This window comes from Phallusia mammillata, chromosome 2 (assembly GCF_965637545.1).
Source record: "Phallusia mammillata chromosome 2, kaPhaMamm4.hap1.1, whole genome shotgun sequence".
NCBI lineage: Eukaryota > Metazoa > Chordata > Ascidiacea > Phlebobranchia > Ascidiidae > Phallusia > Phallusia mammillata.
Window position 1 is genome coordinate 5,216,635 of NC_137253.1, and position 13,232 is coordinate 5,229,866.

Sequence of the window (13,232 nt, forward strand, 5' to 3'; positions counted from 1 at the left end):
AAAAGGTGACGATGACGAAATAAAACGTTCATGCAATGACAGTCACTCGTACGATATTATACGCGCTTATGTATTACTTCAATACACGATACTCCACACCCGTTTAGGCGACAAAGTTTTATTGACAAGCGTTTATATTAAAGCAGGGGTGTCCAACACGTGGCACGCGTGCCAAAATTGGCACGCAGAGCATTTGAAAATGGCACGCAATTTTTGGACATTTAGATGGTAAACATTAGGATTTGTCACGCAATTAATACTTTTCTAATGATTCTTTTTGGCCTTTATTCTAACTTCAGTAAAGATGATCAGTATCAAGGTTACACAAATCCACTAAATAAATTGGTCGTTTTTAGACTTGATCCGTCTACTTTTAGGCGCTTGAAATTCCAACTCTGGATAATTCCGGGCCTTTAAGCTGTCGTATTATATTCCATGTTATAGATTCTGCGCTTTAAGCGACATGGTTAAACATGGTGTTATAAAAGGTTTCTGGAGTATAATAAACAAGTTTACTCATTACTCCCGTTTGACAAAATATTTTTTTCTACAACCCTGCTACAATAGACCTACCACTAGTTTTATAAGGAAGTTTTCAAAAAAAAGTTACCTTTTTGATCACTTTTTCTTGAAACAAAGTTGGAAAAGGCGGTAAAACCAGAGTAGGTCACCAAGAAATCTTGTAAACAATTAAAGTTGATTACTGAGGTAATTTTCACAAAAGCAGCTAATTTGTTTGTGGCATATCGGCCTTTTGAAGAAACCAGTTGTTCCCTAAGCTAGCATCGAACTCAAAATCAGCCATCTTTGAAGGTTTATTTATAAAAGAAAGCAATATTTAGAAGATCTATTAATTCATGCAGGCCATTTTATCGTCAAATTGTGCTACCGTGTAACTCATAGCGTTAGGAGAAAAACTATGTGTCGTCCCAACTGTGTTTTGTTTTTTATCACTTAACTTGCTTGTTGCAAAAAAAAAATTACGTAGCAAAACATGAAAGATAGACAGGAAGCACGAAAAAAGGAGGCAGCACCTTGTGGATACCGATAGAAAAGAATGTGCTGTACATCGTCTTCTTCACATATCGAGTTAGGTGCATTACGAGTATGATGTGCGGCAAATCAGATTCAAATGTTTCCAACAATTTCAACGACCAAATGAATTCTCAACGACCATATAATGTCTTATTAACTGCATTGCTAATCAATTATTAAAATGAACTGTGATGTTTGTGACACTCCAAACAAAATTATGTTGTGTAGCATGTTACTTACACAAAACACGATAATTTTCAAACACAATCCAAGATGTGTTGGCGTCATCTTAAGATCGCACTCGTCTGCTGTTTTTGGAATCCCTTACCATACAGGATCACAGACCCGAACTTGTCGCGTGACCGTTTTTATCGCTGTTTACTGCACGTTTTTGCAAGTCATTCGCGCTTGTTTTCGCATGTGACTTCAAAATTTGCCGTTTGCCAAAACCAACAAAAAATTGTGGGGCTGCTCAAAAATGTGTAAGCCCAAAGCGTGCGCACTCTACACAAGGCCGACATGCCTCAACTAAATTGTCTGCTGAGAGAAAAGTAATTAAGCGATCGACTTGAAATTGCTTATCAGCCTTCTTGAGGCTTGTATCTATTTTTTACCGTCTTTGCCGACTTCGAATTCCAAAAAATGACTTTGTGACGTCACAATTACCATTTTTAAAAAAGGTCCTTTGGGAGAGGGGGTACTGTGCAGCGCCCTCCGGTGACATATCTACCGGGGGTGCATCAATCGACGGTAGGGGCCCTAAGGTTTCTTGCGATGGCTCCCGCTTGTAGCTAGCTCGTCGCAAAGCCGAGATGTAGGCTCTCAAACATTCCCTCATAAGAATTGCTTTTCCTAATGCTGTGTTTTGGGAATCCCCTTTTGTGTTAATACATTAAAAAAGGAACCCAAATCGTCATAATTTCTCGCGCCATAGAAACATTATGATTCGTATTTATTTTTTGTTGTGTTTTGGTCAATATTGTTGATTGTAATGTTAATTATTGTGAGCATTTGTGGAATTAAGTATTATTTTACACTAATTTCAACTTATAATGTCGGTTTTTATCAATTTAGTCTAATGCTAGCTCTCTTGTTGGTTTATCAACGCTAATTTGTAATTTGGTGTTGTACCTAACTTTTGTTCGGTAGTTTATTTCGACCTTATTGCAACAGTGGTTGGCAAGGCTTCGCATCCAACAGGGGTTGTAACCAAAAGTTGCCACTTGCCACTTGCCACCGGTTCAGTGGCAATTGCCACAGATTCAGTGGCAAGTGTCTCGGTTGCCACCGATTCGGTGACAAGTGTTTGGGTTGCCACCGGTTTCGGTGACAAGTTGGTTGCCACCGGTTTAGTGTATAGTTTCGGTGACAAGTGCAATAAATAAAAACTGTGTTGTGATCGGTGACAAGCTATCAGGTGGTAATTTGCTGTCGTATCCTAACAGGGAGCATGTGAGTATGACTTTATTAGCTTATCCAATTGTTAATTTGTTTACTGGCTTACACTCAACTTTTAAATCAAACTTGTTTGGATTTTTTTTTTGAAATTTGCTTTGAAAAACTGCTTGTTATGGGTCCCCTTCCCTGAAGGGGACACATATTGATTTTACTCAAATTGTATTTTTTTCTTTCTTTTGTTTTTCTCCCCAAAGTTTGTCAGACTCGTTTTTCCATCAAATGTTTGATGGATTTGGCTGAAATTTGCATAGATGGTAGATATATTCATGTAGATGTGCATCCCACTTTGTTTTTGTTGATAAACCAGTATTTATCCCGCTAGCCCCCTAAAATGGGTGAGTTTTTAAACAGTGTCAGAATTGGCTGAAATTTGGATTTCTTGCGGAGTATGCCATTTATAGGTGTCAATTGTTGTAGTTCTAACATTTACCCCACAAGCCCCTAAAGTGTAAAACGTATTTGTATGGTACTGGGCACCACAAACGAAAGATTTCTTTGGAACAATAGTGTTACAAGGGCAACCAGTTGTTTGTTGCTCGTTGGTGGGTTTCTTGGTGGTCGTTTTTGCGCCATGGCGGTTAGGGTCTTGTAACAAACATTGGCAGATTGAGCTGAAATTTTGCAGTACTATTGATTGAGTCAGTGTGGTTTTTATATATTTTTTAGTTTGTGTGTTGAACCCAATTAGTTAGCCTACTAACCCCCTAAAATGGTTCAGTTTTTTTAAAACGTTAAATAGGACATCATTTAACCAGTGTCTGGGGTGAATCTAATTTTATAGTTTGTATTCTACATAGTATTATTATTTAAGCCCAGTGCCGATCACTGTGTTTTACCTTACAACACCCGACTTTTGCATGGTTATCTCTTGAAATGCATTATTTCCAACTTTGCATGTGTGGGGACCCTGCAGAAACGACTAAAGTTATAAAAGACGGTGACTAATATGGGACCCAATGCAAAATAAGCATAGTAAATATATTTATGTTTTGAAATAGGTTATAATATATATGCAAGGGCAATATGTGCTAAGCCACCCTTCTAGTTTATGTTGACATTTTTTATGCCAGTGTGTCCTTTTATGCATAAAAGGTATGGATTTAAGTAAATAACTACAAAACATATTGCAGGCGTAGGCACAGTTCTAGGTGGAGGCACTAAAGCATAAACGAATCTTGTTTATTTATAAACTTAATTAACAAACAAAATTGGGTGCAATTTGGCCTGGAAACTTCTGCTGTTTCTCAATGGGAGGAAGCACATACCTGCACAAAACAGCATTAACTAAAAAAAACTAATTAACAGAAGCCTATTTAACAAAAACCTAACTAATTTTTGCAACAACTCCCTGCACCTTCAAACAGTTACCTAGCACATGTGTCTGTATGCTTAAAGCTGTGTTAGTTACCTAATGTCATTGACTGTGTAAACCTTACAAATAAACTGGCTCTTTCATGTTACATCACTACACAACCAATCACAAGGTAAGTTATGCCCTATAACTACACACTTTCACACTTACTTGCTCAATTTAGTTATTTGCAAACAGGACACAGCCATGTTTTCTTTACAAATACTTTTATATTTTTCTTGATCAATCCAATGCAGGTGGAGTGGTACCACCTGCTGCATGAGTCACAACCAATCTAATAAAATCATTGGTAAGGGGTTAAGTCATAGAAAACTATTTAAATATAATCTACAAGAAGAAGAAAAGTACCCATTGTCCAAGAGTTGTGCTTTCACCGCATGCACTACATAAGTCTTCAAGATTTTCTGAAAATAGCCCGTTACAGCAATTACCCCATAACAGTAGGGTCAAATATATTGGCAAGCAAGTAAGTAATGAATTTCATACCAGATGAACTCAAGATGTTTTGTGCAAAGTGCTCTCTCATTGTTGTCATTTTTATCAATGAATCATTAAAATAAATTGTTTCACTAAAACCCTGCAGGTAACACTCAGCAATCTATAATCAGGAAAGATATAAGTGGATTTGTGATCAGATAGAAATAAAACAAACCATACTTTTAAGACAATCACACCACAGCTATGACCATCTTTTTGCAAAGGATGATTAATTAACAACAGCAATTGGACAAATTGAACACAACATGTTTAGCGCAGCTAGCAAAAAAATTAAAACTTAACTGTTGATTTCTCAATGAAGTATTTTCATACTCTTGAGACTTCATGTGGGAGAGTTTTCTTAGGTTAAAATGTTTATGAGATTAATTTTCCATGTTTGAAAGCAAGGTTAAGTCCTTTTACGGATTGAATTAATCTCATTTTCTTTAAATCTTTCAGCTAAGTCAGGCTCACAATTGTATGAATTAAGTAGAAATTTCAACAATTGAAATTTGTAGACTTGTTTTCAACGATTTCAATCTGACCAATTCACAATGGCGGGATTATTCCATGAACACATGCAAATTCGTTGCAAACTGACGACGATGTTAAGTTCAGCTTTTCATTCAGTGGCAACCGAACCTTCAGTGGCAATCGAACCTTCAGTGGCAACCGAACTTTCAGTGGCAAGTCTCATCCGATCTGAACCTTCAGTGGCAAGTCTCATCCGATCTGATTCTGAACCTTCAGTAGCAAGTCTCATCCGACCTTTCAACACGTCCAATCACAGAAATCAAATACATTTAACAGACGCAATCATCTACAATTCTACATTATACATACACATTAAAAAAATTAGCATGCACAATTTTTCTTTTTCACCTCACCAAAATTCAATCTGAGAGTTTTATTCGGATTATAATCGTCCACGAATGGATATTTGCTTGTCTCGGCATCGAGGTTTACATCTCTTGCCGTTGAGACATTTAACACATTTACTTGCCCTTGCCAACCAGACATGTCTACAAAACTTGCCACTTGCCAACAAGACTTGCCACTTGCCAACAACGCTTGCCACTTGCCAACAACACTTGTCAACAACGCTTGCCACTTGCCAACAACACTTGCCACTTGCCAACACCGCTTGCCACTTGCCACCAAAATTTCTTGCTTGCCACCGGATTGTGTGGCAACCGTGGCAAGTGGCAAGTGGCAATTTTTGGTTACGACCCTCACTCCACATGCGGTATACCATGCGGTCATATGCGGCCACATGCGGTCACATGCGGTAACATGCGGCCACATGCGGTATTTAGTGCCACCGGAAACATAATGCAAGGTTATCTCTTCCCGCTTTTGTTCTAAGTAAAGGCGAAAATAAAATGGAAAACACATTTAAGGTACAGTAACAAATTGAACTTTACTGCTCACATCTGAGCGTTTTTGAAAGCAAAAAAATGCTTAACATACCCAAAAATGCCGTACTATAAATACGAAAATGTAAAAATACAAAAAAATTATCAAGCAACGACATGTTCATTATGATGATGATGACTCGATCGACTTTTTTCTCAAATACCTCACAGAAAATGTGTCAACAGAGAAAGCTACAGCCCGACCCGAAAGTAGAAGCACGTAACTCGGCCGAACCCGAATCGTTTTTGTGAAGTCCGTTTAGGCCAGAAAGTTTTATTGACAGGCGTAAATATTAAAGCCTCAGAAAAGACCAAGACAATCAAAAGACCATCCGACAATTGGTCCTAAACATGGGGTTTTAGGGCTGTTTGACATTAGGTCAGGACCAGCATCTGACTACTTAGCTCGCTAACGATATTGAAAAAATGCCGACACAAGTGTATAGTCAGGCCCGAATCAAGCCCGTTTTTTATGAAACCCAAATCCGACCCGAACCCGGTCTGAAAAGTCAGACCCGACTTACAACTCTGCTACAATACCACTAGGTTTGTAAGGAAGTTTTTCAAAAAAAGTTATCTTTTTAATCACTATATCTTTAATCATGTTGGAAAAGGCGGTAAAACCAGAGTAAGTCACCAAGAAATCTATCAAACAATTCAGGTAATTTTCACATAGTAGCTAATTTGTTTGTGGCATATCGCCCTTTTAAAGAAACCGGTTGTTTTCTAGTCTAGCGCAAAATCATCCATCTTAGAAAAGTTATTCACAGAAGTAAGCAAGACTTAGAACATCTACTAATTTATGCAGGCTATTTTATTGTCATATTGTGCTACCGTGTAACTAAAATATATTTTGGTGGTCATAGCGTTAGTAGAAAAACTATGTGTCGTCCCATCATTGTCTTGTTTTTAATCACTTAACTTACTTGTTGCAAAACATGATTACGTAGCAAAACATAGAAGATAGTCAAGTCAAGTCAAGTCAAGTCAAATTTTATTTGCATAGTCACTTCATCATCACAGTTCCATTGTTGAACGGATACGTAAACAGCAAGGACACCGAAAAAACCGTAGGTTATCGGGTCAAGTGTCCTGTTATTTGAATTGTGGTTGAATTCCGTTTTGGGTATGTCCTGCCGTAGGATCGCAACCTACCGCACGAACCTGGCGGGGTACGTCCGGTTGCATAAGACGGTAGTTGAACCCGCAGGTTCTGCTGGTCAAATGAAACTCGCCTAAACGGAAACACCAGCTCGGTTCCTCGGAACGTTTCCTGTGATCCCGTAGGCAGACCCGGATGTCCCGAGGACAGTTCGTTGCGACGATGAGATTGTTGCCGTCGAGCATCTCCTCCTCTGCTTTTGTAAGATCGATCGCTGGATCTCTGATGTTGTTCGCTGGGATGGTGCTGCACTGTCTTCGACCCGGATGGCTGATCTGAAAAACCGAATCCTACGGCAGTACTTTGTTCTTTTGTATGTGACCAAGTTATCCAGTTTAATGATATAATAGTGTAGAATAACAACAAATAAAACGTAAAATCACACTAAGATAAAACTAAAACACACACACAAAAAAAACACAAAAGAAAAAAAAGTGAAAACTAGGGTAGTTATGACATAGAAGAACAAGCTGTATTATTTGAACTCTGGTATGAGCGAGATAGTCAGGAAGTGCGAAAAAGGGAGGGAGCATCTTGTGGATACCGATAGAAAAGAATGTGCTGAACATCGTCTTCTCCACATAGCGTATTTCGTCAATATTTCGATTTGGCCAAAACGTTCGTTGCGCATCCATCCGTGACGTTCTCTCGTTTCGCATTTCTTTTTTCGTTTTTATTCTGGCCAAGCAGTGTCAAGTCAGTGACAAGCAGTGTCAACTCACTGTCAATTTTGGGTCACAACCCTCACTTAACAATCTGTTCCTAACCTACAGGGTGAATGGTATAATTGTATTGTACACAGTGCAGTTCTAACATAAGTGTACACTTGGCATGCCATTTGCATAGTTGTTTCAAACAACTCCCGGTATTTTCAGTTTTGAATGTTGTTCTGTGCGAACAATGTATATGTTATTTTATTTGCAATGTATATGTTATTTGTTTTTTTCATGCTGGAATTTTGCCGTAAGTTTACAATAAAACAAATGTGATCTTGAATAGCAAATTGAAGTAGTGTGCTGGAGAGTAAATGCAGGATTAAAAAAAAACTACTAGTATAAAGTAAATTATGAGAAGATTTACTTGTGCTAGCAAATTTATTGTTTTTCTTGTGACATTGAAATGATAATAGTCCCAAAAAAATGTTGTACAGAATAGCTACCACTTAAAATAGCTATGCAGCAGTGTCAAAAATTTCTTTTTTTATCTCACCTTATGAGCAGCTTTTTCTCAGTTATATTATTTTTCTTGTTTACACCAGTTATTTATTTATAATCACATGTATGAAACAAAACACCTTTTTACTTACAATATTCTAAATTAGGGTTAGTAAGGTTGGCTTTTGACAGCACTCTATATTGCCAGTCATATTTGTCAGCAAGTTAAATTAGTTTGTCTTGACCTTGCTACACAGGCTATTGACATGGAAGAGCACTATAGTAAAGTAAAGAACATAGTGCATAGAAAAGAAAAAAAAAGATTTTTTTCTGGAATGAGGATACTCACAATGAACAACTTTGATCAAGAAAAAAACTATTCTTGGCTACATTCGTCACCTATAATACACAAGCAATAACCTGTAAATACTGTGGAGAAACAGGCCATAAACAGTCTGCTTGTGCCAAAAGAAAAGAAGATTTTCCCTTGTAAAAACTGGCAGAAACAAAAACAAAACCCAAACAGCCCCCAAGTTATAAAATTGGTTGCAAACTCAGATATCAGATAAGGGGGTGATGACTCAATGCCTCCAGCCTGATAGTGACCCTGTCCCGGACCCTGGAGTATCACATGAAGTTAAACAAAACAAACAAGAAGAAAATAAGACCTCAATTATTGCCCCGGCAGTGACACGCAAACGCCCTCGTAACAGTCCAACATAAATTCAGGACAGTAAACCTCGTAGTTTGTGCGAGGACACAATCCCAGGAAAATGCCCAAACTGCAACACTGTAAGCTTACTGGACCCAGGCTACAGGCATCTCCTCTGCTGAAAATGCCAAATATATATATAGTGGCCAAGGCATGCTGTGACGACTCAACCTTGTTCCTATTGCCACAACTGCAAACAGAAAGAAAATGTCCGAACTGTCAAGCACCGATGAGAATGATGCATTGTTGCAATGAAATTCAACCAGAATATATAATGGATGGCAACATGTTCAAATGCATTCGAAGCCAAATGCATGCTTTTACTCGTAAGTGTAACACTGTTAACGCTCTGCCTAAAAATGCGATGAGCAAAGACTGTTCCAATCCCGCTTGCAGAAAGAAATTAGTCCACCGCAGTTGTGGGTGAAAACGCTGTTAATACGCTATTAATGGGAATACACCAACCTGGGGGCACGTATACAATAATAACTATGTTTGTACAATCGAAATTTCCAGCAAAAATGGCACGAATATTCACAAGGCATTTAACTTTCCACTCACTTTGACCCCACCGACCTACCCCCGGGCATTGTGACGTCACACTTAGGCGAAAACTGCCTTCATTCAAACGATCGCTGAGCTGAAACGATCGCGCTAGGTGACGCACTTACAAACGGGTTCAACGAGGGGGGTGCAAGCTGGAGAGGAAGGATATGCCTTTCCAACAATGTCTCGGTCGCCCTTCTGCGGTCTCAAATTTGGCTGTAGCGAGGTCGAGAATTTGTGGTCATTAAAGTATACCAGGTGCCGACATAGGCTTTGCCGTTCTTAACTCGGCCGCTTGAAGCGGGTTGAGATTCGTCGAGGTGCACCCCTTTGTCGGCCTCTCATCCGAAATGTGCTTGAGCTTTCAGTTCGAAACTTGGCACGAATATTCACAAGGCATTTAACTTTCACCCTCTTCAACCCCATCGACATACTCCCAGGCATTATGACGTCACACTTGGGCGAAACTCACAGCTTATCCCAGTGGTTCTCGAACTGTGGTATACGCGTACCACTAGTGGTACGCCGGAACTTTTTAGGTGGTACGCGAGTAGATTTCTGTGATACCTAATTTAAGTCAAATTTAAAATTGCACCTCAACTGACCCAACTGATCAGCCCCGGTTTGGACGATACTCGTGTTTTAGACAGTCTCTTGAAATTGCTAAATACGCTAGTCGGGTCGAGAAAATAGGCCTATTTCTAAGGCTGTCTATTGAAACCGGGTCAGTGGATCCCAACCTCAACGGGATCCGCGAGATGGTTTCAGTGGTTCCATGAGGGCAAATATGTTTAGTATCATGTATTTAAGTTTCCCAGCCGTTTTACAATCCTACATACAAATGCAAACTTTTGATCACCCCTTAATTAGGCAAAGAACACTGAACAGTTACTTTTGTGATTGTTTTTCCGATTGTGACATCATAACACACGTGGACAAAAGACTTTATAGGACAGGTGTTGTGTCAGGTTAAATAAATATACCAGAAAATGTATCAATTTGTTTGGCCGCTACAATACAGAAACTTCTTAGAAATTAAAGGACTGTAAAGGTGAATGAAAATGCTTTGAAAGCATAATAAAGTATAATGCAAGAAACGAGAAACATAAAAAGACCCACCTGTTGGAAATTACGTTGCGGCGCAGACTTTAAATTTATGAAAGGGGTCCGTGACTACAAAATGGTTGGGAACCACTGGTTTAGGTGGTACGCCGCGATAGAAAAAGTTGTCAGGTGGTACGCGATCCGTATAAGTTTGAGAAACACTGGCTTATCCGAACCTGTTGGAATCTTTTAACAGTATGCATCATATAAAAATAACATACAAACTTTTACTATTATGAAAACATGAAATTGGAGTAATTAACAACTTCCTAATATTATAAAAATCTTTCATTGTAGTTACCGCAACCGTTCAAAAACTTTAAATTTTGTTTGTCATTGTACCTAAGTGAGCAAACGCATATCATCGGCAAACGAGGGGTGTTTAGCATAAGCGAGTATGTTTGGACGTCTAATACATGTAGTTAGCATGACCCGATTGACGTATTTTTTGCATGACGTCATCCAAAGCCTTGCTGACGTCACACACCAATTTTCAGCTTTCTGCGATGGGTATTTCGGGTCTAGTGTCCATAGATTAATGACGTCCCAAAATCCTAAAATTACGTCACAAGATAGTTTAAATTATATGATGACGTCATGCAAATTTTTACGTCTCTATGACGTCATTAACCTTTTTTTTAACAACATGAAAAAACTTGACGTCACTGATGCGCAAAAAGGTCGAAATAAACTACCGAACAAAAATTAGGTACAACACCAAATTGCAAATTAGCTGTTGGTAAACAAAAAGGGAGATAGTTTGAGACTGAATTGAAAAAAACGACATTATAAGTTAGAATTAGTGTAAAATAATACTTAATTCCGCAAATGCTCACAATAAATAACATTATAACAAACAATATCGACCAAAAAACAACAAAAAATATATACGAATCATAATATCTCTATGGCGTGAGGAATTATGACGATATTACTCTTCTTTCAGCAGATAATTTTGTTGTGGCATGTCGGCCTTGTGTAGAGTCGTACGTACCTGTTTGTTACCAAGTGTAGAATCGTACGTAAAAACGGTCATCTTTGAGAGCCTACATCTCGGCTTTGCGACGAGCTAGCTACAAGCGGGAGCCATGGCAAGAAACCTTAGGGCCCCTACCATCGATTGATGTACCCCCGGTAGATATGTCACCGGAGGGCGCTCCATAGTGGCCCCTCTCCCAAAGAACCTTTTTTAAAAATGGTTATTGTGACGTCACAAAGTCATTTTTTGGAATTCGAAGTCGACAAAGACGGTAAAAAATAGAGACAAAGCCTCAAGAAAGCTGATGAGCAATTTCAAGTCGATCGCTTGATTACTTTTCTCTCAGCAGACAACTTAGTTGTGGCATGTCGGCCTTGTGTAGAGTCGTACGCTTTGGGCTTAAGTACTTTTGAGCAGCCCGACAATATTTTGTTGGTTTTGGCAAACGGCAAATTTACAAGTCACATGCGAAAACAAGCGCGAATGACTGGTAAAAACAGCGATAAAAACGGTCACGCGATCAGTTCGGGGCTGTGATCCTGTATGGTAAGGGATTCCGAAAACTGCAGACGAGTGCGATCTTAAGACGACGCCAACACATCTTGGATTGTGTTTGAAAATTATCGTGTTTTGTGTAAGTAACATGCTACATAACATAATTTTTTATGGAATGTCACAAACATCACAGTTTATTTTAATAATTGATTAGCAATGCAGTTAAAAAGACATTATATGGTCGTTGAGAATTCATTTAGTCGTTGAAATTATTGGAAACTTTTGAATCTGATTTATCGCACATCATACTCGTAATGCACCTAACTCGATATGTGAAGACGACGATGTACAGCACATTCTTTTTTATCGGTATCCACAAGGTGCTGCCTCCTTTTTTCGCGCTTCCTGTCTATCTTTCATGTTTTGCTACGTAATTATTTTTTGCAACAAGCAAGTTATGTGATTAAAAACAAAACACAATTGGGACGACACATAGTTTTTCTCCTAACGCTATGAGTTACACGGTAGCACAATTTGACGATAAAATGGCCTGCATGAATTAATAGACCTTCTAAATATTGCTTTCTTTTATAAATAAACCTTCCAAGATGGCTGATTTTGCGTTCGATGCTAGCTTAGGAAACAACTGGTTTCTTTAAAAAGCCGATATGCCACAAACAAATTAGCTGCTTTGTAAAAATTACCTCAGTAATCAACTTTAATTGTTTACAAGATTTCTTGGTGACTTACTCTGGTTTTACCGCCTTTTCCAACTTTGTTTCAAGAAAAAGTGATCAAAAGATAATTTTTTTAAAAAACTTTCTTATAAAACTAGGGTATTGTAGCAGAGTTGTAAGTCGGGTCTGACTTCACAGGCCTGGTTCGGGTCATGTTTGGGTTTCATGAAAAACGGGCTTGATTCGGGCCTGACTTTGCTCTTGTATCGGCATTTTTTTCAATATGCTTAGCGAGCTAAGTAGCCAGCTGCTGGTTGTTTTCGTATTTTCTGAAGCTTTAATACAGGGGTGTCCAACTCGAAAGCACCGCCGTGCCAATCTAGGTTTTAAAATATACTCGCGTGCCAACGTTTGGTAGGCCTACTTTTTTCAAACCATGTCTTAGTAATGAGTAGACTTGTTTAACTTGTTTATGATACTCCAGAAACCTTTTATAAAACTTTGTTTAACCATGTCGCTTAAAGCGCAGAATCCATAACATGGAATATAATACGACAGCTTAAAGGCCCGGAATTATCCAGAGTTGGAATTTCAAGCGCCTAAAAGTAGACGGATCAAGTCTAAAAACGACCAATTTATTTAGTGG

General features: G+C 38.6%; 1 protein-coding gene across 3 annotated transcripts; it reads right to left on the minus strand.

The window, feature by feature from the left end:
• Positions 1 to 3,485: 3,485 nt before the first annotated feature.
• Positions 3,486 to 5,578, minus strand: LOC145212518 (uncharacterized). 3 transcript variants are annotated; one of them, XM_080080664.1, is made up of 4 exons: positions 5,111 to 5,578; positions 4,352 to 5,074; positions 4,214 to 4,269; positions 3,486 to 4,139 (listed from the first exon to the last, which is right to left on the minus strand). In XM_080080664.1, the coding sequence occupies exons 2-4, from the start codon at positions 4,398 to 4,400 to the stop codon at positions 4,029 to 4,031; spliced, it is 216 nt and encodes a 71-aa protein (XP_079936790.1). In that variant the 5' UTR covers positions 4,401 to 5,074; positions 5,111 to 5,578; the 3' UTR covers positions 3,486 to 4,028. The 3 variants fall into 3 exon arrangements, with proteins under 3 accessions (XP_079936790.1, XP_079936788.1, XP_079936789.1); XM_080080662.1 differs by having other exon boundaries at positions 4,352 to 4,463; positions 4,523 to 5,578; XM_080080663.1 differs by having other exon boundaries at positions 3,486 to 3,758; positions 4,016 to 4,139; positions 4,352 to 5,578.
• Between the last annotated feature and the right edge of the window lie 7,654 nt (positions 5,579 to 13,232).